Source organism: Podarcis erhardii (genome assembly GCF_964252035.2).
Source record: "Podarcis erhardii genome assembly, chromosome: 1".
Classification (NCBI taxonomy): Eukaryota; Metazoa; Chordata; class Lepidosauria; order Squamata; family Lacertidae; genus Podarcis; species Podarcis erhardii.
In genome coordinates, this window is record NC_138497.1 from 61,151,084 (window position 1) to 61,177,908 (window position 26,825).

The window sequence follows — 26,825 nt, forward strand, 5'->3', positions numbered from 1 at the left end:
TGTAACCCACAGCTGTATCTGCAATTGAATTGAAACCTTGGGCACGATTCAGCTACAGCTTGGTGCTTTTAAATGGCGTTGATTTCAATAGGATAGTTAAGCTATCAACAGCGTGACTCTGTCACATCTACTCAGAGGCAAATAACATTGAATTCAATGGGACTTACTCTTGCTGAAAGGTGAAGTCCTATACACTCTTACCTAGGAGTAAGCACCACTGAACGCACTTCTGAGTGAGTACAAGACTGCGCTGTAAGAAACACAGTAAGGAAAACATTTCAAAGCAAAATGCAAATTATTTTATTTATGTTCTGATAAATATTCCCACCACCACCACCGGTGTTATATGCGTGCGCGGGCCACATCTTTCTTAATTTTTTTTAAATCGTATATTTTGATTCACGATTTTTATTTTCTTTTAAGCACACAGCAATGCCTTCGGAAATAAGTCCTACTGTGTTCAGTGCGGTTGAGTCTCAAGTGTGCCTGACTCCTAAAAAGCCAAGAGAGTTGCCGGCCCAACTTTTTAGTAGCATATCTGATGCTGCAGCACTGAGATAATGTGGGTTAATAGAAGTTTGCTAATGTCTTCAGTTGGAATCCGTGCTAGACATCTGAAGGGCATCGAACGAAGCAGGATATTGCTTATATTTTTAAATTGCAAGTGTGCATTTCATAATTGTATACAGAGAGATACATAAAAGGCGGGTGGAATATTCTTTTCCACAATGTGCACAAGGCCACTATACATACGTACATATATGTTCAAAACTCACGCTGATCCTAAATGCGTTTGCTTGAAATAATGCTGCATTGATTTTAAGGGAAATTGTTTCCTCATAAGAGTGACTGGTTAGGATCGCAGCATGTACCCTGTACTGTCCAGTTTGGGAAGCGTGCAAAAAATATAATCGTGTTCCTTTTACGGCTGCTGTTCTGTAACTAAAGCTTTTACTTACACATCGAAGCTACATGGGAAACAATGAGCCAGAGCTGCTTAGAGAATCTCGGGAATTCTCTAGGATGCGCAGAGTTGTCCAAAGGGCACTTCAACTTTGCGCTCGAAGATTGGATCCAACAGTTCCTCCTTACCTGCTCAACCTCAAGCATTTTTTAAACGCATCAAATATGCTCAGCATGTCTTTTTCTCTTCACCCCACTGCCCTAAAGATGACCTCGATGGATATTAACACATTGCTGAGCTGCTTGGGTTGATTTCGTCTGTGTTATGTCTCCCGTTGCGTTTTGAGGACAGAAGTCGGGAGAGTGGAGATTCCTCCCCTTTCCTGAAGATCTGTTACATTAAATCAAAACGCTGCCGTGGCCAGCCTGCAGCTGAAAGGCAGAGAGAAGAAGGCACACGGGCTGAAGCGTCTAAAAAAAAGTCGAAAGACGTGGTGGAATGGGGTGTGTCCATTGCAGAGGTTCTGGCTTGAAGCGTAAGGAGACGTAGAGCGGTGCTCGCAGGAGGGAGGCGGAGGCGAGGAGGTCTTTCGCGGCTCGCGTTTGTGCTTTGGGTGCAATAGGACGTGTTCCTCACATGTTCTTTTTCTAATTACCAGCAAGAAAGTTCTGCTTTCGTTGGGCTTGGCTTATTCAGCATATCCCCCCCTCTCCAATGAGTCACACCGAACACGTAATCCCAACCGCTGCCTGAGTGACAGCGAGCCGGCGCGCAGGCTTCTTGTTGTCCCTTTAAAATCCGAATCCAAGGGTAATGATTTATCAAGCTCGTATTATCAAGAAAATGTCATACGAAGGGCACCTTGCTATGCACTGACGCAAACCCAGTCTTTCCCACGGAGGTATAGAAAGCTTTGGTCTTGCCGGAGCAAAACCCAGTCTACCCATTTTGCCTGTGCTGCTGTTTTTACCTCTGCGGGTTCTATCTGATGCTACTTTAGACATGGTAAGTGATGGTGCTCTGGGTTTCCCCCTCTCTTTTCTGTTTCTTTTGGGAATGTTTAGGCTGGGGGGAAATTGTATTTTACTCTTAAAATGAAAAGTGGCTGCAAATTAAGTTTGGGGATGTGGTTCAGCCTGCATCCCTGAATACACTTCCTTGAAAGTGAGCCCCACTGTACAAAGTGGAGGATGCTTCTCAGTGGAACATACATAAGCAGCGCACTTTTAGACTTGGGAAAGTGTCGACTGCAGTGGGGAGGGGACGAGTGGAGGCGTTGGCGCTGTCCAGGGTCCTGAACGTCCACATTCCTGTGTAGAGAGCGTTCCGCATTCCTCTATACACTAAAGCGGCAGTGGGGAGGAAAAGTGGGGAGGACATGCAAAAATGTGGGTGTATTTCAGTGCAAGAGTAAAATTTGCTTTCTTTACTGAAGTTCTGAAGCTGCAGTTATTAATTATGCGCGTTTTGAGGGTTCTCGATTCTGAAATCCAAATGCGGACAAGAAACTGCCTACATGTTTGCTTTTCAGAGTCGCATGGGTTATTCTCTTAAGGGCAGCAAAATGTGACTTTCTAAAGTTGTGTGATTTTAGTTAGCACCGTTGTTTATTATAACACACACCTTCAAAAGGATTAAGAGATGTAAAAAGAGATGTAAAAAGTTAAAACACAGGCTGGAAGAATGTGGCCAATATTTAATACTGGTACAGTACAGACGTCTTAAATATTAGCAATGCAATACTATACATGCCGACTCAGCCATTTTGTGTTAACTGAGACTTCCTCCCAAGTATAGTATAGTATAGTAATAGTATAGTATAGTATAGAATTGCGGCCTAAAAAATAAACCTCTGGATTTTCCTGTGCTGAATGAGAAATAAATCCCATTTACTTCTGAGTAACATGCTGAGGATTGGAATTTCAGAAAATACAGTTTAGCATTTGTTGTAATAGATAATGTGCCTTTAACGCTTCTTGCAGGCCTTTTCTTTTTTCCACCATTAGACTAAATTATTGAGAAAAATCATTACTGGGGGAATATAGGAACCAATATTATTGAGTTCCGCTATGTCTCGCTAGCCCCATCGAAGGCAGAATGCCGACCCCCCCCCCCAATCCAAAGCTAGTGTGCATTGCTGAATGACAGAAAGGAAATGGGGCGTAAAATTAAAGAATCTTTCTACAGTGGTGCTAGGAGAAAAGAGCATCCGACAGTCGTGATGAGAAAATCAAGGAGGTTTGCAAGCAGAGAGCTGGAAGGGATATTTCATCTATCTAATACTGGAATCTGAGGGCGCCAATGCAGTTCTAGCTTACAGTATGAAGATTAGCGAGGGGAGGGCTGCCTAAACCGAATCTGCTGCGACGCCTTCGCGATTATCTTTAGCAGTGCAACCACAATACAAACACTGTATGTCAGGGACGGGCCCCTTGTCCTGTGGCAGGACCGCTTTTGCTTCCCTCTTTTCAATGTGCCTCTGCTCTTTCAGGATTACGCCAGTCAAAAGGAGATGAGCAAACAGCTGGTGAACAGCCCCGAGTCAGCCGCCTCTGGGCCACTGGAAAGCGCCGGGATGATAAGGAACAGCCCCGAGACGGAGCACCCGCAGAACCTGCCGTCCCAAGTCCCGTCCCAGCTGACCAAAGTCGCCACCGCTCTCTCCAGCGACAACAAAACTTTGCCACCCGACGAAGCCAAGGCAAATGATTCCGAGAGGACCAAAGTTGGCATCTGCAAACTCGCCCCAGTGCAAGACTCTATAGACCCTTTCCCTCTCAAGAACGCCCCCAGCGCAGGGAACACCCTCCAGGCCCACATTGCCCCTTGCAAAATCCCCCCGTTGCAAAGCACAGACGGGGAAGCTAATCAAAGTATTGGTAAGAGCACACTGGAGCAAAACAATGCCAAGGGCGCTTGGGTGAACATGAGCCAGAGCACCGTGGTCTTGGGCACAGATGGGATCACGTCTGTTCTCCCTGGCCGTGCGGTCACTGAGGTAAGTCGTTTCCCCCTGTTACTGCCTTCTATTTCTCTCTGTCTCTCTTCTCTTCCCCCACCCCACGCCTTTTCGGATCTAACACAAGTGGTTTGAACGTAGGCGGATGTCCACCAATGCCACTTTCCACGCAGAATGCATCCCTAATAGAAATTTCGGGTATACTAAATCAGATTTAGGCTTCGCAGTGAGCGATCTTGAAAGTAATCCTCCTCCTGCGTGCAGTAGAAAGAAGGAAAACGAGGGTCTGGAAATGATGACAATGATGATCTAGTTACAGATAGGTAGCCGTGTTGGTCTGCCATAGTCAAAACAAAACAAATTCCTTCCAGTAGCACCTTAAAGATGGACTTAGTTGGTCTTTAAGGTGCTACTGGAAGGAATTTGTTTTGTTTTAATGATGATCTAGTTATTCTTCTCTCTTAAGCACATAGACTCGAAATAACTCTTCTCTCTCCTTCCCGGGGCTCAGGCAACAATTAGGAGAAGGGAAGTGGATCTCCTCCAACAGATCATAAAATGTGGCCATTATTGGACACTGGAGCGCGAAAAGGGAAATCGATCTATAAGGCGAAATAGAGAGTAGCTAAAATGTTTCGCTGTTGCTTACCTGGGAGTAAGTCTATTGAACAGGCTGGACTTACTTCCAAGTAAACATCCCGAGACTGACTCTGCGTAACTACCCTGTTCAACGCACACATATTTCCTTCCACTCAACTGCGCAAAAAGTCATTCAGTATTCGCCTGAGTCTGGGAGGGAAACTGACACGCAAAAGCAAACAAATATGAGTATTTATTGATTTCTTAGCCGACCCATTCTTAAGGTTTTGGTGGGCAATGACAATTATAATACACACGGGCGTATGCATATTTCCATCTACTTCTGTGATTATGTATCTCTCGCTAGCTTGGCAGAGAGAAACCATAACAAAAAAGGATTAAGTCCCATTGGCCTCTTGTCGTTTGCTGCGGCGGGACCTGCCACCTCCAATCGAAAAATACTCATTACCTTGCACCGCTTTGTCTGAGCGCTATTCATAGCTGATTAACCTAATTAACCCTATCTCTTTCTCTGGCACGTGCGCGAGAAGAGTCCCCCTCCCCCTTAGAGAGCAGTTGTAGCTGCGACTCCAGTTTCCCAAAGTTCACTCTTCCTTCCCGGCTCTGAGCGTCCCCAGCGCCGCTGTCCAAAAGGGACCCTTGGGGAGCGCTCTTGCCTGTCGAGCAAACGGGGAAGGCAATCAAAGCGAACAACAAAAAAACCACCCAAGCAAAGAGCCAACCGTAGCAGGCCCTCTGCTCGAAGCCCCACCGGGCCCGGGCTCTGTGATCAATCACTCCATCTCAGACAGTTCAATCGTCAGTCGGGGTCAGTGAGCAAGTCCCGGGCACTGCGGTGTGATGTAGAAAGGGGGCCGGGCTGGTGAAAGCGCGCACCTGGTACCCTGGCAAGACAGTGGCCTCTGCTAAGAAACAGAGGAGTCCACGGCTAGAGGCAGCGCTGTCTTTCTCTGCTCTGAAGGCACTGATGCGCCCTCCCGTCCGCATACACACAATCCGCATCAGCGCATCTATAGTCTCGGTTAAGGTGTCCGTTTGACTGCTTTTCTGGTCGTGAGGACAGCACACTACTGCTCCCTCGTGAGCAGTACAAGTGCAAAGACATCAGATTATGTGGTTGGCTCCCCGTGGGCTTAAGATGTGCAGTTAAGGCCATGGACATTATTGTGGTTTGCAAAACCGGATTCGACTGCACATTATAACCAGCGAAGGTTACGGTTGAAGCGTGAGAAGCTATCAAACGCAAATGTGCTCACTTTTCAGAATGCCGTTATCACATGCTCTCGAGTGAAGGACAGATATATCCGCCCACTTAGCACAATTAAGTTTCATCACTACGATTTAAAACGATCTAAGTGTCAGGGCGCAGAAGAACTACATTGGGTTAACTTTCAGAAATTCCGCTGAGTTAGATCGAGATGGTTCATTTGTGGGCTCAGCTGCGTGTGGTGGACCACGTTGCCTAAGCAGCGAGCAAATCTGAAGATTCAGTCCCCGCGGTGCATTTTTTGTTTATTCTTGCGATTTGATTCCTGCTACCCACGAGAAACTGGGTATTTTAATCCGTTTCCGGATAATCTACAGTTTGACACAGTGTCCTCTTTGCCCTCCCTACAATGCAAACTGGTGTCCAACTAAAGAAAAAAGGAACTGAGTTAGTACACTTTTAAAATTAAATTTATCTTCCGCTTTTCCTCCAAGCACCTCAAGTTGGTGTATATTGCTTCTTTCCCTCTCTATTTTCTCCTTACACAGCAACACTGTGAGGTTAGTTTGGAGCGATAATGTTCGGCCCAAGGTCGGGGATTCGAAGCCAGGTCTCCCAGATCGAAGCCGGACGCTCTAACCCCGTGGTTCCCAACATGGGGCACACGCTCCACAGGGAGGCAATTTGATTTTTAGGGGGGGGGGCAATTCGAGAATGTTTAGACCAAGTTAATGGCTTCCTCCACGTGAATAGGAGTTCACTTTTTGAATAATAAGAATTATATGGGAGGGGTAATCAAGATTTTAGAGATGCTTTTTTTCCCAAAAAAGGTTGGGAAACACTGCTCTAACCACTACACTACACTACACCACACTGGCTCCAGTTAAGCTCAAGCCAAGGAATCATTCGCCCTCAGTCGCGGCGGAGTTTACATTTCAGGGCCGCAACTTTTATTACATCTGATCTATTTTATTTCGATAATCGGCGCACCGCTTTGATCACGCTGTATCTGCCAAGCCGGGCGCGGGTGTTGTGTTCATGGGACGGGGCAGGATCGGGTCCGTGGGGAAGAGAACCTTCATCCTTTCTCCCCGCAGTCCCGATGAACCGCTGGGCTCAAGGGCGCCCATTTGAACAAAATATTGGCGAGGGGGGAGGTAATCGATCACATGACACGGTGCACGCACAGTATTTGAATGGCAAATGGCCATCACTTTAGGGAAGCAGCCCCACCTCCCAGTATTTAACGGGGGCGAAAATCCCTCGCCTCGGCCCTGAGGAGTTGCCTAGTCGTCCAGAAAGGGAAACTGCCAGCCCTTCAGTGACAGAGGGACTGTGCCTTGCGGACAGGGGACATCCAAGGCCCTGGGGCGGCGTAGGCCTGGAAGAAGACAATGGCGGCCACTCAGCCCTGGCGGGTCAAACCAAAGGCCAGCGCGCAGGTCGTGCGTCATGACGCGGTTGCTGCTGTAGCCCAGCGAAGCTGAGGAAGCCTGAATCTCCTCCTCCTCCTTCTCCTCACGACAGACTTTTCTGAGGACTTCGGGACCCTCCCCAGCGGCGCGCGTGCGTGTGTGTGGCGAGTTTAGCTAGGCTGAACTTCCATCCCCTCGCGCTCCCGTTGGGGTTCACCAAGCCCCGAGTTGGGTCTGGTAGCGTCGCCAGTGCCTTCAGGAGGACATTCCCCCCGAAAAATGCTTCGCCTCCTCCCCTCGGCCGAGCCCCTCCTCCACCGAAGCGTCGTCCCTGTGTATGACTGAAGCTGTGTGGCGCCAGACCAGCTCCAAACCGGCGCTTCTCCTCGCCAGAGGCCTCTTTTCCCGCTTTCTTTAGCTCTTCAGTAAGTTCAAGCGCCTCTCTCTCTCTCTCACACACACACACACAGCCCCATTCCCGCCTCGCTGCTCTTCTTTCCCTAAGCAGTGACTGGAGGGAGAATGGACCGTGTGGTAACTGGGGGTTGAGGGATGGCAAACGACCAGGGGGACAGTTCACGCGCCCCGGGCAAATGCTCCCCAAAGCGCTGTGCGCAGCAGACAGCCGGCGCGAGTCATTACGGCGCCAGCTCGCCTCTCCCAATCGCTTACTGCTTAACTCAGCCACATGAAGCCTTGAAGTGGGTCCCTCGGCGCATCTCGGTCTCGCCTTAGGCACTGTCAGGTCTTCCGCTTTTGTTCTAAACTTCTTCCCATTCCTGCCCCCATTAAAAGGGTGATGATGCGCGCCAGGCCATGTTTGCTCCAAATACCACTGGAGTTTGCCTTCCACATTCACTCGGGGGGGGGGGTGCAGGCAGGGAAGCTGGCCAGGGATCTTCTTATGACCTCAAACTCGGAGGAGGACGTGATCAGAAGTCACTGTGAAGCTCTCATCGATTTCAACAAGGAGAGATTTAAACACATACATAACTCTGCCAATGGGACTTCAAAGTGCCTGGGGCTTTCTCTTGTTTTGTGACAGAGCCAACTGCAGATCAGCGAGTCCTAAGATTCCCAGCGAAGTACCTGTGGGAGTGAATCACCTCTAACTTTCCTAGAGGACATTTTCAGTTCATTCTTTCCCCACGCCATGATTAAATGCTGTAGCTCTCAAGGGTCTCCTAAACATAAGACCTCTGTATTTTCTTGCTCCAATAGACGTTAACGCTGCAGTTTATGTTTATGGTATGGACTGAATAATAATAATAATAAATAATAATAATAATAATAATCTGTTATTATGTATATAATTATCAAACCAATTACTACTGCAACTACTGCGGTACAGTTTGCTTAGGGATGGCAGCTCAGACATTCCGCATATGAACTCGTTGTGTCCTATCGCGTCGATGTAATTGTGTTTTTGTTTCTGTCTCCCTCCAGCCGGAGGAGGAGGATGAAGGGGACGAAAATAAAGCCCGGGGAAACTGGTCTAGCAAGCTGGACTTCATCCTCTCCATGGTGGGTTATGCAGTAGGGCTGGGCAATGTCTGGAGGTTCCCGTACCTGGCCTTTAAGAATGGGGGAGGTATGGATTTTCCTCTCTTTTTTCACCCTGCAGCTCAGAAAGGGGTAACGCTGGGGCCTTTGATCCACCAGCCGGGTTAAACGGAGCGCTGAGCTTGAACGTAAACTGCTTCCTCAGTCAGCTTAAATTCGAGCTTCCCCACTCCCTCTGGTTTCTGGATCGGGCTTTCAGCCAGTGCCTTAGAAGCAAAGGGGTGGGTGCTGCTGATGGCGAGGGGAAAGGGGCGGGGCAGGGGGCGGGGTCAGAAGCTGTCCATCGTCGGAAACCCGCAAGCCCTGCTCTAGAAAACCCGAGCAGCCAGAGAAATCGATGCCCCTGGGTTTAAAAGCGTGACTAACTCTTGATCTTGGTGTTCATAGGAAAGGTTACTTCACCTTATGTTAGAAGTACCCATTAAGCACTCCATATCACGCCCCTATCCTATAATCTGCGTTGCGTGAAAAATGAACAAAATAGACTTCAAGGCATGTTTGCGGGTGAAGTAAATTCTAATCCGCATTAGTGACCCGAAGTAAGGTCTTTATTCCACCCGATGCGGACGACAAGAAGTGTGCGATTCTATGTTATCAGTTAAAAGCAAATCGTTTGGTTTAAGGTCTGCAGTGAAGCTCCGCCGCCGCCACTGCTGAAACTGACCTTGGCGAAACCTAACAGAATGTACAGTATACATAAACAAAACATAAAAGGACTGAATGAGTCCTGGATGGATCTCTTTTGAAACGTTGACATCTGCTTCCAAATATGCATGCTTAGGATCGGCTGCGATCTTCCAGCTGTGCACCCAGCAGAGCTTAGAGAGACTTGCTTCTGAGTAAACAAGCGTTGGAGATCTCCCAACCTTTTATTCTTCCAAATGTTTCGGGGTGACTACCTCGAAGTAAAGGGAGCGAGGCAATCATTTCAAAGAGCAAAGCAAGCGAGAGCAGATTTTCGCAGCAAATCCTTCGGAAAGAGTCTGCATGCAGATGATCATGGTTGCAATTCGACGCAGTCATTCAGAAACCAGCCCTCTTGAACTAATGGGACCCTTTGGGGCCCAAACTGCATGCTAGAGGTGCAAGGTCTCCCGACGCCCCCTTTAAACTGAAATGCATCAAGGGGGGGGGGCTGCCAATTTGAGCGGAGGGGGCGGAGAAGTGTCTGTTGCCTTAGCCCTTTCCCTTCCGACTATTTGTTCCCTCCAAATTGTCCTCCCCCAAACAGCTTTTCTTCCTTCTTTTGGGAACTTCAAAATAAACAGGCAACGGATTAGGGACTAGAGTCTGGAAAGTGAAGAGACAGTAAAGCTTTCTACCGACCTCTCTGAAAAATAAAATAAAATATAGTTGATACGTCAATCAAGCCCTGAAAAACTGCGTGAGAATTGTTACCAGTCCTGTCCACCGAACCTTCTTGCTTTATAGAAAACAAACAAACCCTAATTTGGAAATATTTTCCCACCAGTTGTGACCACAGTAAAAGGGGGGGGGGCAACATCCAAACTGGGAAACCACAAAGATAAAAAAATTTCATTTATTAGAATTAGACAACGCCTAAAACAAAATGATTCCCCCACCCGTTCAGAAATGAAAGAGATGTAACATACCTCTCACAATCACAAACGAAAATAGTAGAATGTGCATTTAAAACAATCCAGCTTTCTTATAGTGCATTATTGCCATTAATCTCGACGTTGCTTTAATTACTATCGGAGTTTGGCGATTTCCTTTCCAACCCGTATATTACATACAGAGAGAACAAGACCAGCCTTGCAGATATTAGAATTTCATGAGCGAAAAAGTGCACATATTTTTCCCGCTCTGATTAATTGGACTAAGCCTAAACGGCAATTCCTCACCTTCTGCTGAACACTGCATGTTAACATATTTTTCTCGTTTGTATGTCTCGGTGTAGTCAGTACACCCAACACCACAAAAGTCACCTTTCTTAGGAAGATAGGAAGCTGCCACATACTGAGTCTAAACCATTGGCCTATCTAACTCAGTATTGTCTACACTGACTGGCAGCAGCAACCCAGGAGTTCAGGCGGGGTTTCCTCCCAGCCCCACCTGGAGATGCCGAGGCTTGAACGTGGGACCTCTGCATACGAAGCAGATGCTCCAACCGCCGAGCTTTTTCTGTTTTGAGTGAAATCACAGGATTGTACGGGTTTGGAGAAAACTTTCAACTTCACATAAAACAAAAACATGTGGTTGTCTCCAAATCTACAAGAAATGGTTGTTTATTATGATTCAATTTCAAACGGTGGTGGTGGGGGACTCTACTCTGATTATTCTAAACCTCAAAGTTTCCAGGGTGTATTTTTTATCAATACCCGATATATATATTAATCAATCACCATTATTCCATACACGTGATTTACCCAACATGCCATTTAGCCAAACTGTTGCTGAATTCGGGTTGGGGCTGAAATCCTGAACACATTTGCTTTGGGATCTCAGTAAATTTACTCCCAATTCAGTGGGATCGAAAGAAACCACATAGACGCACTTATTGTACCTAATCCGAAGCCAGTATACCCAGAAATATATTCTACCGAGTTCATTGAGGATCTCTCCCAAATATGGGTAACAGAACAAGCAGATTAAGGAGCTGCGTCTCAAGTTTGCGCAGGCGCAGTCCCTGGTCCAGTGCAAATAATTTGTCTTTTTGGCATCATTGCAAAGCTCTCCTGATTTCGATTTCACAACAGAATTCTGAACAGCAGTCTCAGCGTGGGGAGTCCAGGTTTGCTGAGCTTCCCTCCTAATGTGAGTCAACAGCAGCGGCTGCGGGCTAGATTTTATACAAGTAACGAACACAGTTGCTTGGAAGACTTCATTGTCAAATGCATAAATGCCATCCCAACGTGATTTATTTTAAAATTTGAAATTAGGAGCCGGCTGTTTCCAGCGCAATCCCCACCCCCCTCACCCGCCCCTCTTAAAAACAACGCTGACTTCCCTCCCCAGGACACACTCCAGGAAGCCCTGAGACGCAGTTGTAGGTGATGATGAGAGAAATTATGAGTAGTAATTGAATTAGCTGCACCACCTGCAGCAAGTCTGGCAGCCATTTCCACTCCGAACAGTCAGCCTTGTTTGACACGGTGCAGAAGCAAATCCATAATATGCCCCAAGGAGAAGGCGGGTCAGGAGCGGTTGAACTGAACAAGGCAGGTTTTGTCGAGGTGGCTAGAAGGGGGAACAGCCCTGCACAGGCTGAGATCTGGCACGTATTTGCCAGGAAATTAAGTTCCACTAAATCTAATAGGGTTTACAACCATCTGTATACACAGGATTTCCCCTTGAACTGGAAGTCTCGTGGATGCAGTCTTAGTAACCCTTACAGAGTTCAGTGGGGCTGCTTCTGGGTAGATATTAGGAGTGGGCACCAATGTGTTTTCTTTAGCCTGCTTTCTTTACCTTCAAAATAAGGATTGTTAGGATCAGCCTAATTTTGTTTTAATATGCCCTGGTAATTATAACTGTGGGTTTTATGGGGCATGAAAATACCTTCTGCCAATCTGACCAACATGCAAAGCTTTCCCAAGGGAGAGAGCCCTGCTTTCCGCCGACAAAGCATCTCCGCAAAGGGTTTCTAAACAGGAAATACATTAGTTTCAAAAAGTTTGGTATTGCTCTGCAGGGGTTTGGGGGGGAAGGGTTGTAAAGTGCTTTTGCAATGCACAAAATAGAACAGCTACAAAATGTCAGGGCTGTGCCCTTTCCCACCCATGCTGTCCCTGAGATCTGTATTCTCTTCTTCCACTAGGTGCATTTCTTATTCCCTATTTGACAATGTTGGCTCTGGCTGGGATCCCCATCTTCTTCCTGGAGGTTTCTCTGGGGCAGTTTGCTAGTCAGGGACCTGTGTCTGTTTGGAAAGCCATCCCTGCCTTACAAGGTGAGCTGAGCAGAAACAATGCCTTGTCCTGTGGCATTTTGTGTGCATGGGGTGTGTGTGTGTGTCTTTTTAACTTGGAGATCATGGTTTTCCTTCAGTTCAAAGCAAGAGAGATGACATGGGTTCTCCTCTGTGTGGCACTGCTACGAGAACAGTGGCTGATGCGCTGCAGTCTGACTTTGACCTTGAGGTGACCTTGCAATGACTGATGTAGTAGTAATGCAGCACTTTTCTGCTTTAGTGGATCCATGCTGCACTTCCCAGCAGGAGGAGAGCATTCCACGGCTGCATCACTTTTATAGTGTCACGTACGTCTCATAAGAAAATAGCACTCCCCTTCAGTGCTAAATATCTCGCACATACCATGCCGCATGGTACTTTCCCACTCCCCTTGTATAGGCAGCACTGGGGAGAGCTGTTTCAAGGTTCATGTTGGCTGGTGTGGTGGTGACAAATGTATTGACATGAAATGAGAAGAAGCTTTGAAAGATAATTGGACAAATTGGTGAGGGCATTAGGCTATCAATGGTTACTTGCCTGATGGCTCTGCTCTGCTTCCATGGTCAGAGGCAGTATGTTTTTCCTGAATACCAGTTGCTGGAAAATGCAGGATGGAGTGCTCTGGTGTACAGGTCCTGCTTGAAGGTACGCATTTTACGCATCTGATTGTCCCCTGTGAAAACAGGATTCTGAGCTAGATGGCTTGAGCCAGCAGGCTCTTCTGTCACTCTTAGGGAATTGCAACAAAACAGTGTATTTTAAAAGCATTAAAAAAAGAGACTTTACTGAGTGATGACTTATCATTATAATCCCATGATGCAGAATTAGATATTACTTTGGAACATAGAAAGATTCAATCCAAGATCAATGAAGATAATGGAAATATTATTTTTGTAGACGCAAGAGTGCTGATATTAATGTAGAAAGCATTTATTTTTGATCCTTTAAATGTAGATCCCATAGCGTAATAAATCACATGTGGTCTTCAAGAATGGGGTGACAGCTCCACTGCCCTGTTATATGGCAGCCCGAGATGGATTTTGTGCCAAGACAAAAATATTCTGTTAACCACTATGAATTACATTCCAGCACAACATTTACTTGGGAGAAAGCCAAGCTGAATTCAGTGGGACTTAAAAATAGATAGGCTTGAGCTGCATGGCATGTTGAACTATTTTCAGTAAAAAAAAAACGCCTGAAAAATAAGATGCTATTTAAACTAAAATGTGTTCATGTTGTATATGACTAGGCAGCCTGAATGTTATCCTTTAGTTCACTCTGGATTATATTTGATGTTAGCCCTACTCAGAGTAAACCCATACAAATTATGGGATGTGGCAAGTTTAGGTCCATTAATTTATTTCACTCTACTCTGTGTATGAACTAGTTGGATACAAGCCCATGTATTTTTAGTAGTTTAAATTGTGATCTTCCCTGATCCTTGATCCTCTCTTTTTTTTCAGGCTGTGGCATTGCTATGCTGATTATCTCTGTCCTAATAGCCATATATTATAATATTATATTGTGCTACACACTTTTCTACCTTTTTGCATCCCTTGTACAAGTGTTACCTTGGGCTTCGTGTAACAATCCATGGAACACGCCGGATTGTAGAGATAAAAACAAACTTTTATTAGGTAAGTTAGAGTATGCTTTCCCTTCAAATCTGTATATATGACCATTCTGTACACTCAAATCTGTATATCTGACCATTCTGCCTTAAAATATAGAGCAATGAGTATTCTCAAGTATGTCTCTATTGTAAATGTAGTAAAAATGAATTCTGCAATTACACCAACTTTTCACACCTTCATTTAGACTTCCTTATCTGCTTATTGATTCTGCCAACATAGTGCCATAGTAACTTCACAATATACTGTAAACCATAGAAGAAAGGAACCCAAAGGGCCAATTGAGTCCAACTCAAGGCAAAATCATATTTACATTAATTTTCCACAATTCAGCTCACCCAGTCAGGACTACAGTGCTCCACAAACAGAGAATGTAGTGATATTACCCAGCACATGCCTGTCAATTTTACTGCTTTTTTTGAAAACTGATTTGGGAGTACAGTATTTCTGGGAAGCAGGATTATCCTTTAAAAAAAATATATTTTTTTTTAATAATAATTTTTATTCAGTTTTTAAAACACATAATTAAAGAACAAACACATCACAAAATACAAACAAACATAAACAAATCAAACATAAATAAATTCATAATCTTATTTTCTTGTAACTTCTTTCAATCGACTTTAGTCAATTTATCCATTTAGTTCCCTTCATTAAATTCCCATAAATTTGTTAATTACAGCTGTAGTTCTCTGCTTCTTACCCCTTGACATCTTAACACTCCTCAATTTTACAACAGTTTTTAAGATATATTTTAAATTTCTTCCAGTCTTCTTCCACTGCCTCTTTCCCCTGGTCACGAATTCTGCCGGTCATCTCTGCCAGTCCCATGAAGTCAATCATAAAAAAAATAAAATTAATTGCAGAACTAATTTATTGGAAGCAGCAGCAGCAGCAGCAGCAGCAGCACTAAATAGATCTAATTAGTGGTGCATTCCAATGCTTACTCAGAAATTAGTCTCACTGTGTTCAGTGGGGATTACTCACAGGAAAGTATGTCAAGAATTCCAGCCTCCTTGACCCAGAGCTGAAATTGAATCAGTAAGATTTATTGCATGCATCTTCCACTTCTATAGATCAGGCCATGGTTTACCAGAGATTGTTCTGATAAACACTTCTTACTTTCAGTCTTCTATTTGGGTGACATTAATACTTGCAAACAAGGCTAACTAGATTTCATGCAAAGCCTCAAACAGGATATACCATTGTGCACTGGGGACGTGCGGGATTCACTCACAAATAGGAATAAAACAGATGCAGCATATTCCGCAGAGTGCATTGTGTTTTTGAGAAAAACAGTAAGTGGAAACTGGCTGAAATATGTATGACATTTATGAAATTTGTGACCTGTAGGTCTACATGTGAGTTGCACAATGAAAAGTGGGGGGACATTTTGGCCCCCAACAATTTGGATTAAGGTTCAAGATTCCAAAGTGTGGCTTTGGTCACATAGTCTGACATATTTCCATCATATGACTTCCATATTTCCATTTAGTTGTTTATGAAAACTTTACTATCCTGTCTTTTTTTCTTTGGGAAAGATACCCAGGATTGCTCAGAAGCCTCACTAAATCTCACTAAAAACATGACACCTTTTTTTTTTTTTTTTTACTTTAAAAGTCCAGGTTAAATCAGATGTTAGTTGGCACTTTAAAAAGGAGGGTTTTTCCTTTGGTGGCAATGCCAACTTTCTGATACTCCTGAATCAGTGCTAGCTGTTGAACACAACAGCTAAATTTTCATGTAATGAAAGAGAACGCAATCCCCTACAAAAGAAAAATTTGGTTATAGGGGGAGAGAACATTAAAAAAACAACAGAAAGAGTTGTGTACTGAAGATGGTGATGTTCAATTTCTAATGCAAAGAAATAAAATGGAAGAAAATGGTTTTCAAATGAGTATTCAAAATAACATATATAGTGGAAAGTGACTTGCAGCGATGTCACAGGCACCTCTAAACTCAGGGGAAGGAAACATGTGGCTCTGCAGGCGCTTCTGAACCACAAACCATGGCCCTCCAGATGTTATTGAACTATAGTTCCTATCAATCCCAACCAGCATGGAGATGAGGGGTGATGGCTGAGACTCATAGGAACTATAGCCAACATCTGGAGGGCCACAGATGCCCCTTTCCTATCTAACTCCTATGTAGTATGTGAGCCAAGACACTTTCTCCACACCAGATGATACAACAGTCTCACTTGGAAGGGAGAGAATAGGGCATTGTTACGTTATTTTATAACTAGCAGCTCTAGCTAGCAGTTTGAGTGCTGATAAGTAGCAGTTCCCACTCAATGAAGCTAAGGCAATGTCATTCGGTCAGTCTAGTCATGGTTGCACAGTCCTTCCTAGAACAACTTCAGCCTCTGTCTTGTCAATGACTCTTGTTGTGGGAAGGTGTCCTTTGATGTAGGGCGTCATTATGATCCCACATGGGTGTTAAGGGCTTTGCCCACAATTCATCTGAAGTTTCATTCTTATCAGTGAACTAATTTTTTTAAGCATGCCGCTTAAATGGCAAGAGATCTAGGAATAGGAGCGACAGGATAAGAACCTCATTAATAATGTTGTCATGGATATTGACTCCAGTGCCAGATAGGCAAACACAGAATAAGATTTCAAAGATAAGGTAGGGAATAGGTGGTGATGTTTTCAGTGAACCTTACAGGAGCAAAGGATGCCAGAGTTTGGCAGTGCATATTTACTTGCAAGTTAGTGGGGATTTCAGTGCAATAGTGTATTGAGGATTGCAGTCCGAGTGACTGAATCTGTGGCAGATTTTATATTCAATATGGATTTTTCTTACAATTAAAATGACTATAATATGAACACACGGCTGTGTCATCAGTACTGGTAGAAAGGATTTTAGCAGGTAGGCAGCTATTAGCACAATGAGATGTAAGTTTTAAATGTCTTTTTATATAACTTTTAATGATGCAGATATTCTGCATCTCCATCTAGTAGAAGGACCAGCTCTACCATTAAGCAGAGTGAGATAGTTGACTCTGGCAGCAGATGCTTGCTGGTAGTTGTGAGGTGTTGCAGAACAGAGCTGTGTGTATTACAGGTGCTGTTCTGTGCCCCAAAGCTAGCTTGCAGACCTCAGGAATGGTGGAGGACACTGTCCTGTAATCAGGATTAAAGTAAGTTTCTACTGCCAGTCCACTTGACTTAAGTACAGTGGTACCTCGGGTTAAGAACTTAATTCGTTCCGGAGGTCTGTTCTTAACCTGAAACTGTTCTTAACCTGAAGCACCACTTTAGCTAATGGGGCCTCCTGCTGCCACCGCGCCACCGCCACACAATTTCTGTTCTCATCCTGAAGCAAAGTTCTTAGCCTGAGGTACTATTTCTGGGTTAGCGGAGTATGTAACCTGAAGCGTCTGTAACCCGAGGTACCACTGTACATGGAAGCGGCAGGAGGGGATGCACAGTCTTGTTTGCCTCAGGCAGAAAATTTTCTTGTCAGGTCAATCCTGTATGGTGGTTATCTTAAGCAGAGGCTTGCAATCAATAGCACTCAACATCTTGTTTTTGTGTATAGCAGGGATAGAAACTCAGCAGTCCTCCAGATGTTGTGGGACCCATCATTCCTCACCACTGGCATCCTCATCATTGGCAGCTATGCTGTCTGGAGTTGATGGGAGTTGAAAATGCAGTAACATCTGGAGGGACAATGGTTCCCCATCCCTGGGGTATGGCAGGACCCATCACTCCACTGGAATAAAACTTCTGAATCAGAATTGGAATTCTAAGATAGCATTCTTAACTCCTGCACTAATCAACGTACTATACCATACTATACCGTAAAAACTTCTTTGCTAGTACGAAACTTCTGAGGTTGTGATCCTAAGACTATTTACTTGGAAGTAAATTCCAGTTATATTGATGGCTTGTTTAAAACAGCAGCAGGGCTGGGTAGATAATCCCCTGTTTGTGATCCCTGATCTCCCCCTGCCATTCAAATGCTTCTAGGTTACAGGTATGAATAAGGCCATCTTGTAACTAGCCTATTTATCTAACGTTTATGTATATTTTTTTCAAAGTCACACATTTCAACATATCTATTATAAACACATAAAATGAATATTTTCTTGGGGAAAAGCAACATATCGAAAATAATGGTTGATATGCTCCACAAATACACAGACCTGTATCCACCTGAGCTTTTATTATATCTTCCATTAAAATGTGCCATGGGAGCCAACTTATTGAAGATGGACTCGTCAGTCCATTCAATATTTCTGTTGCCTTTCCTTTTATTGTATGTATATATCTTCTTCACATTTATTTCCCACCACAGGAATGATAATTAGAAATGGGGGCCTTTGCATGGCTGTTTATGAAAGCTAGTTTCAAATGTATCCCTGCCTCTAGTCGCCACTGATGCCCAGGGTGGCGTTTGCTTGGCCTCTTCCAACTATAATTTGTGGGTGTCAGCTACATAAAATAAATGCACAATGGGAATGAATGTGCATGAGACGGGCTTTTTACCACACCCTTAAAGTAAGTTTTTACTGTGTTACTTTCTGCAAAATACAAAGGGGGGGGGGAGCACAAGCTATCTGAGCACCCAAGATTCACACCTTCCAAATAGTAAGTGCGGTAAGAGGCAACACATCTCACTTGTGCATCTTCTCCCATCACTGCTTCTTCAAAATATGCCAACTACGTACAGCTAATTTCTCAGAGCCTGAGAACAGTCACCAGGGGAATGCTGTTGAAAATGGTTTCCCCATGGAGAGTTGCCCTTGGCCAAGCTGTAAAGCAGAGGGAGTGGACATGGTAACCCCTAGATGTTTTGGTTGACTATTCGCATCAGCCCCAGTCAGAATGACCAATGGTCCGGGGTGATGGGTGTTATAGTCTGACAGCAACTGAAGGCTCCCCTTGCCACATAGTATAGAACTACTTACTATGTGCATCTTCCTCCTCATGCACTTCATAGTACTGTTTAAAGTGGACAGTAGGGTTCCTGTCCCTCCCTTGATTCTCCATTGTCCACACAACCTCCTTGCCAAATCGCAGCCTTCACGCATGCTCCCTTCCCTTCACTCAGCCATGCTTGTATCATACCAGGGATACTCTGAAAAGGAGAGGGTATGAGAAAATCTGGAGGGAGGGGGAAATGTGGGAATGCAGTGATTTAAAGGAGAAAGCCATATGGACAATGAAGAATTAAAGGAGGTACAGGAAGTTTACTGTTCACTTTAAATGTATGGATGAGCCATCTGTCCACATAGCTGATTTTGTAACATTTGCAGAGCACGCAATTTAATTGTTGCTTTGCAATTCACTGTGCAGTTTTTTTACTTCATCTTCAAAAGCCAATGCTGACCACTATCAGGGACAGGACACTGGGTTAGAACAGCCATAGGATATTTTCAAGCTCTTCAGTGGTGTGATGTCTGCAGGCTTGCACAGGCATCCATTTAAAGAATCTCTATCAGCGCGGACAAGATGTGTAAGTTACAGGTGATTACCCATCCTTCAGCATGCCTGGCTTTCTGTAACAAAAGAAAAACGAGTTCCTTAATAATCAGGTAAAAGAAAAAAGAGATAAAAGCTGATTTCATTTTTAGCAATTTGGGCATTTCTAGAAATATTCAGGGAGTTGAAACACACCCACACACTCTGTACCTGAAACCAAGAGTGATCAAGCAGTGGCCAAAGGAAATAAAGGTTGTTTGGTTTTGTGCAGAGCACATCGAGTTTTCTGGATTCTCTTATATTTATTGCGGAGGCAAAAAAAGATCTTATAGGGCAAAGATGTAAAGCTATAGATTTGAGATCTGTTCTAGTGAGATGAGATGCTGCTCAACTTGTTCTGTTTTTCAGATTTTTCAGATTTGCTCTCCTGTCCTGAACATGCTTACTCAGAAATATATTTTGTCATCCACTGATTTCGATGGGACACATGAGATTGCAGTCTTGTTAACGTTTTGATTTCCCCCGGAGTCTTCATAAATATCTGAAGGCTAGAATGATGTGTGTAAACATTTCCCCCCTTCAAAACAAGCACAGTTGGGCCGTCCTTTCCCCTAGATTACAAATGGATGCTTTTACTTATTAGCAATTGTCCATGTAAATGTAATTTCATGCTAGCACCTTCTGGTTCGGTGTAGTTATTATTTTCTGCCTAGCGTCCAAGGTTTGATGGATAGCACTGCATGCGAGGATTTGTTTGTCCTCTGCTGCAAAGTGATTGCGCCCTCTGCTGATCAGGATCGTCTGGTGCAGGGAAACCAACAGCTCTACAAAGCGAAGCTGTTTTTTTTAAAAAAAAGCTTGCTGCAGTGCAGCAAAAGTGACCTTACGTGTCATCCTCTGATCTCACTCATGCCTCTATACACTTTAAACAAGGCAAAACCAACCCAGCATATACAGGTGAACATGTTCTGTTCTACTGATGTCAGAACTGCCTATTTCTTAAATGCGCTCTCAGAAATACAATATTGTTAAGGCTGCAATCCTGTATCCAAGATTCTCTGTGCAGGTTATCTCTGAATAGACATGCATAGGATTGCACTATAAGCAGGTTTTATTTCTCAGCAGAGAAGATGTGCGATAATATTTTTGCACAATTAAGTCTTCCAAAAGTGTTCTTCTGAATACATTTGGAATATTACTACCCTTATGTAAATACGATTTTGTGTGTGTTCTGTCTTTGCAGCAGCACAGCATAGGAGCATTTGGGAAGCAAAAAAGGGGGGGGGCAGCTCAATCTAACATATTTGTAACATATATTTATTTATTTGGAAGGTCACAAAGACTCTTGTAGGAGAAATAACATTTTTTTGGGGGGGGAATGCCTTTTATTTCAGTAGCTTTCATAACTAGCTACGCAATATTGAAAAGGGTATTTAAAAAGCAACAGTTATTCCAAATTTGGGGTATTTCCCACTTTTTTAAAAAAACAACAACCCCAAGCTATTTTCTTATATCTATATTTACTAGTGTGGAATCTTTATTGCAAACCCTGCAATTCAACACAGAGTTAGCAACACACTACAACCATTTTCTATGGGCTTTACAACTAATTCTGTATTGGATTGTGATGGCCTTAGAATTTGTGTATTATTTTCCATAAGCATTTGATTGAAAGGACCAGACAATGAGACACAGGGTACCAGGTACACAAATACTGTACCAACTCCTCAGTAATATTCAACTAAATCTAGAGATGTGCAGAAAATGAGAGAATGGGTGGATAACATACCACTACCCCCTCTGCTGGCCGACGTGGGGCATAATGCTTTCCTTTCCAAAAATGCTGGGGTTGCACGAAGTTGGAAGCTTGCAACAGCACAGTTTAATAGAACACTGATAGAACATTAAAAGATTAACAGAACAAGGGGACATACAAAGGGATCATTTGACAGCAATTATTTATTTTCCTGTTTTATGCTTCTTGCATCACTAGTAGCCTTCACCGACTTTGAAGAGAGAATTTCAAAAGCAACAATGTGCTTTTGTCAATTAGCAGAAAGGGCATGGCTTCGGATTAAGCGGAGAGTTAGGAGACCGCACTCATTTCTGTGGATAATAATTAAATCTGAGCAATTTAAATACCACTCTCTTAATACGCTGATTATGTTCTCAAGATCTTTGCTGTCTTTAGGTGCACATGAGGATTGCCCTAATGCACCTAAAATGCACCTTGTAACCAAAAAACTTCTGTTCAGGATGAATATTGCTGCAAGTCATATCTGATGTATTATTCACAAATCAGTAGCTTTGGATCAAGCCTAATCACAGTCTGGCCTCTACATACAACCAAGGCTCAAGCTGAAACAAATTTCTGAACTCAAAAGTCAATTCTCCTCATTAGAACTTGATTTCAGAGCTGTGAATTTAAGTTCTTCCTGGGAATGTGAGTAGTGTTCTCCATATAGATATTGCTGGGTGTAGTAGTTTTACTGAAAACATTGACAATTTAATATTTAACTCCCATTCTTGAAATACATCTGACAAGGCTTGGCTTGCAGTAAGCCCAATCAATTTCTGTAGAACTGACTTCTCAGTAGACATCTACAATATTATACTGCTCAGACTGAAGACTTTCAGAAGTATGTCCTGAAGTGACTTTTCAATAGAAAAATCTAATACAGTGCTACCTCTGGTTATGAACTTAATTCGTTCCAGAGGTCCGTTCATAACTGGAAATTGTTCATAACCTGAGGCGTGCTTTTGCTAATGGCGCCTCCCACTGCTGCTGCGCCGCCTGAGTGCGACTTCCACTCACATCCCGGGGCAAAGTTCGCATCCGGGAGCATCTACTTCCGGGTTAGCGAAGCTCGTAACCAGAAGCATTAGTAAGGAGGACGGTACGTAACACGAGGTTCCACTGTAAAGTTTGAAAAGTAACAACTGACTGGCACATTTAAATGCTTAATCCCTCCTCTAAATGTCTGTTGGCTGTAGTCAAAAACCCAAAATTCATTATCTCATTTTACATTCAGAGTACCGCGCCAGTTTTCTATGCCTTATTTTTCTTAGACTGTGTGGTTGCTTTGTATGTGTACAGTCTTCCTGCGTTAGGACACCTCTACCTTAGCTTTCTCTCACATATTATACCTGCTGAAACGCACAACTGTTAAAGTTCGTGAGTCCTTAATGCCAGGAAATTGGCCGTTCCTGCCTAAAGATGGCCCAATGGGGAGAACAAATCTACTGTATGAACCTTGCATAAGGATTCAAACATGGGGGTTTCAGTTTTGCTCTGGGTCAACTATGCCGCTGATCCACAAGACAGATCAAGTCAGTACTGATGGGTCAAGATCTTACTGCAGGATATTAGTTTGTTCTTTCTTTCAAACTGTGTTTTGTACACTTCCAGTTTAGTGCTGAAGCAATAGCATGGAAAATGTCCACCTACATTTTCCCATTCCTCACGTTAGACACTGCTTCACAGTAGGATTGCACATAGTTCATACTGGCTTGGCTTTGGAAATATCCCTGGATATATATTTTTAAGTGTTCCTTAATAGAAAACAGCTTATATCCTATCGTTACCTGCCTTGGGCATCTTCAGATGGAAAATTGGGGTATACATTTATTAAAATCAAATAATAGCTTTAAAACCAGAATTTCAGTTAAAATGCACAAATCTGCAGCAGTCAAATATAAGTTACAAATTGCCTTCGGATTGACAAGCCTTGCAAGCAACATGTATAAAAGCAATGTTTCACTTAGTGAACTTGTATTTATTTTGCTGTTCGTTGTTTTTAAATGTCCAGAGAAACTGAGTAGGAGGAAAACAGCTCATTAAATGCACAGTATGAAATAACCACTCAGGGAGCCACAAATGAGTAGCTAATAGTCTACAGATCACAGTAGACTGCAAGCAGAGGTTGCATCGTAGCAATGATAACACAAGCCTGAGTGTGGGCAATACTAGGAAGCCCCATTTACTTGTCTCTAAAACTGAGACTTGCACCCACAGTTGGAGCTATGAGCTCATTCTGTGGGTTTGGGGCTTTTGCATGGGCACAACAAATTGCCAGAAGTCCTGCCCAACAAAAGGCCAAGATGGACTAGACCAGGCTTCCTCAAACTTGGCCCTCCAGATGTTTTTGGCCTACAACTCCCATGATCCTTAGCTAGCAGGACCAGTGGTCAGGGATGATGGGAACTGTAGTCTCAAAACATCTGGCGGGCCAAGTTTGAGGATGTCTGGACTAGACTCATTAATGAAAAGGAAGGCTCAAATGTGATTAATGTTGAAAGGAAGATAGTTTGCCTTTGTTCAACCAGGTAGAGGAACCTAATTAATTTTCAATGCTCGAATGAAATGTACTTCAATGCAAGCTGTTATTTGTTAATTGTTTTTCCCCAAGTCTTTGGATGAATTTTAGCTCAGTAATTGCTCTTTTGACTTGTGTTTTTTCAGATTCCTGCATCATTGGTGACCACCCCAAATTACAAATAAAGAACTCTACTTTCTGTATGAGTGCCTATCCAAATTTGACAATGGTAAACTATACCAGCCATGTCAACAAAACTTTTGTCAGTGGCAGTGAAGAGTACTTCAAGTAAGATTTAAAAAAAACAAAAACAACACACACACACACACACACACACACACACACACACACACATTTTGGAACAATTTTAAAGTAAATCTCCATTTGAAAGTCACAGGGTAATGCATGAAATTATTAACGGAATGAAAAAATTGTAATTACATTGTCTGTAGCTTCTTTCTCTGCTGTTCATTAGTTGAGTGTTTATGCCAGTCATTTAGATATGTCTTTCATATATTGGGACTTGACTAATGAGTTAATTGCTCCTGCTACAGAGACAGAAGCAATTTGATGGCATTTCAAAACAAGTGCCAGGAAAATAGTACATTGTGTTGGCATTCAGGAGGTAGATGTCCTGAGGTTTGAATGTGATTGCATCTGGGTTCAAGTCCCACCACATCAGTGGCGTAGCGTGGGGGGTGCAGGGGGGGCCGGCCGCACCGGGCGCAACATCTGGGGTTAGGGCAAATCCACGGGTTAGGGGGCGCTAATCCACGGGTTAGGGGGCGCAAATTACTTGCCTTGCCCCGGGTGCTGACAACCCACGCTACACCACTGCACCACATAATCTTTCGGTATCTCTTCCCTAAAGCTGCCATCATGTCAAGTCCTGGTAGACTTGCCCCATAGGATAGTGGTCAGAGTGAAAGCACCACAAAAATTATGGCAGTCTCTCTCTCTCTTTTATCTTTGTAAACTCAATTCTTTGTAAACTCAACCCTGTGTTGTCCCAGATTACTTCAAATACTCTCACACCTACAGTTTTAACCACACAGTACCTAAGGAAACGTCAGAGAGACCCTAGGGAACTTTTTGAGGCTATTTGATAAGCGTCAGCCTGTTAAATAATTAATCTCTTATTTGAAACTGGCACGTACCTCAAACAGGGAAAGGGAGGGCACAAGAGAGGGGTACACTCTGTTGTGACCAGGTCTTCCTTCGTCAGATAGGCTGGGGAGGGCTGGGATGTGGTTATCACAACTACAGTTATATTTGACAGGTTTTGGGATGTTGCCCCCAGTGATTTATGATCTTGCTCCTATGTGAACTGTGGCCCATCTGTGTTAGGAATCCGATATCTGCAGGGTTTTGGTTTTTTGTCAGCTCCCTACTTTAAGAAACTGACTGTACCAAACTATCACTGTCTATTTTCTAAAGCCAGATTAAAAGTTTTCCCATCCAAAGTGTTGAGTGGAAGATTGGCTGGCATCCCATACCAAGATAGGCTGTGCCCAAGTTCCCAGGATGCTGAATGTATGAAACACATTTTATTACACTGTAGTCTGTATAAACAGGTTAGATAGCATCTAATCAAACCCATATTAACAGAACAACCTGGAATTGCTTATTCCTTTTATGTTATGGTTCTCATTGAGGATAATACTGATACTATTACACTGGGTGTAGCAAAATTTCTCTCGGAGATAGTAAGTATCAGAAATCAGTATGTATGGCCTAAGGCTCCTCTGTTGGCTAGCGAGGACGCTCTTATGCCTTAATAACTATTGATATTTATACCATTGTTAGACTGTGTAATTTGGGTCTACGGACCGCAATAAAGCTGTGTGTGTGTATTTGACTTTACAAAAGTAAACGCCGGAGGGATTGGGCCTGTAATGACTCACATTGGCATTTTGATTCTCAGGTACTTTGTATTGAAGATTTCTGCAGGAATTGAATATCCTGGTGAAATCAGGTGGCCTTTGGCACTCTCTCTCTTTCTGGCTTGGGCGATTGTCTATGCTTCCCTGGCTAAAGGAATAAAGACATCAGGAAAAGTAAGAGAGCATCTTTCTTGAGACTATTCAGAGCCAGAACTCAGTGATATATTGTATGACTGAAGAACTAAGCATTACCAAACTACTGAATAGTTTATTGATAAATGTGAAAGCAGTGTAGCACATTCTCTTGCATGGTAGCTGAAGAAAAGTTTCATTGATAGGAGTATTTGCTCTATTTTTCAAATTTGGGATCCTCATGGCATGCTGCCTACATTCCTTGTGCTTTCAGTATTGATATTGGGTTGCATCCTAAAAGGTGAACAGAAAGAGTCCTGTAAAGTATGATTAATTCATTTTATCAAAATATGCATTCCAAAGACAAGGGATGCAGCAGCTGGCTGGATTACCCAACAAAGTGCTTACACTGGGGCAAGGACATTTAGCTGCACAATGGAACTTCCCTTCCTTCTCCTCTCCCTGAATGTCTCCCCAAAGCCCTGTTAAACCCATGTTGGGAGTTCACAACCTCCAGAGCAGATTTGGGGAGGATCTGGGGCACGCAGGGGGAAGAGAAGGAAGTTCTGTTGTGCAAGTGGAAATCCTTGAATATAATACAACAGAAGCATCATTGCCCAGCCTGTATACACTTGCTCAACTATCCCCTCTTCATAGGAGGGTTTTCAGGTTGTTACAATGTTCTGTGAGGCTAAAAATAGCAATGGAATAAAATTAATGAGTTTGTACAGTATGGAAAACAAGACAAAATATATCATATTGCCTACAAATTTAGTTCTCTTAAACACTATTAGCTTTCTTCAGTTCAGGAAGATAGATAATATCTTTTTTCAACATTGTCCTAAAGGTAATTAAAATATTAGTGTCCCCCCT

At 43.5% G+C, this 26,825-nt stretch overlaps 1 protein-coding gene across 1 annotated transcript in view; it reads left to right on the top strand.

Annotated features, from left to right (window-relative positions):
- Window positions 1-1,851: 1,851 nt before the first annotated feature.
- Window positions 1,852-26,825, top strand: part of SLC6A5 (solute carrier family 6 member 5) — a 64,022-nt gene continuing 39,048 nt past the window's right edge. The window contains exons 1-7 of the mRNA XM_081834849.1: window positions 1,852-1,909; window positions 3,396-3,893; window positions 8,532-8,676; window positions 12,430-12,561; window positions 14,025-14,198; window positions 24,084-24,225; window positions 25,862-25,994. Coding sequence (XP_081690975.1) covers window positions 1,907-1,909; window positions 3,396-3,893; window positions 8,532-8,676; window positions 12,430-12,561; window positions 14,025-14,198; window positions 24,084-24,225; window positions 25,862-25,994 — 1,227 coding nt within the window. The 5' untranslated portion in view covers window positions 1,852-1,906. The remainder of the gene's footprint in view (window positions 1,910-3,395; window positions 3,894-8,531; window positions 8,677-12,429; window positions 12,562-14,024; window positions 14,199-24,083; window positions 24,226-25,861; window positions 25,995-26,825) is intronic.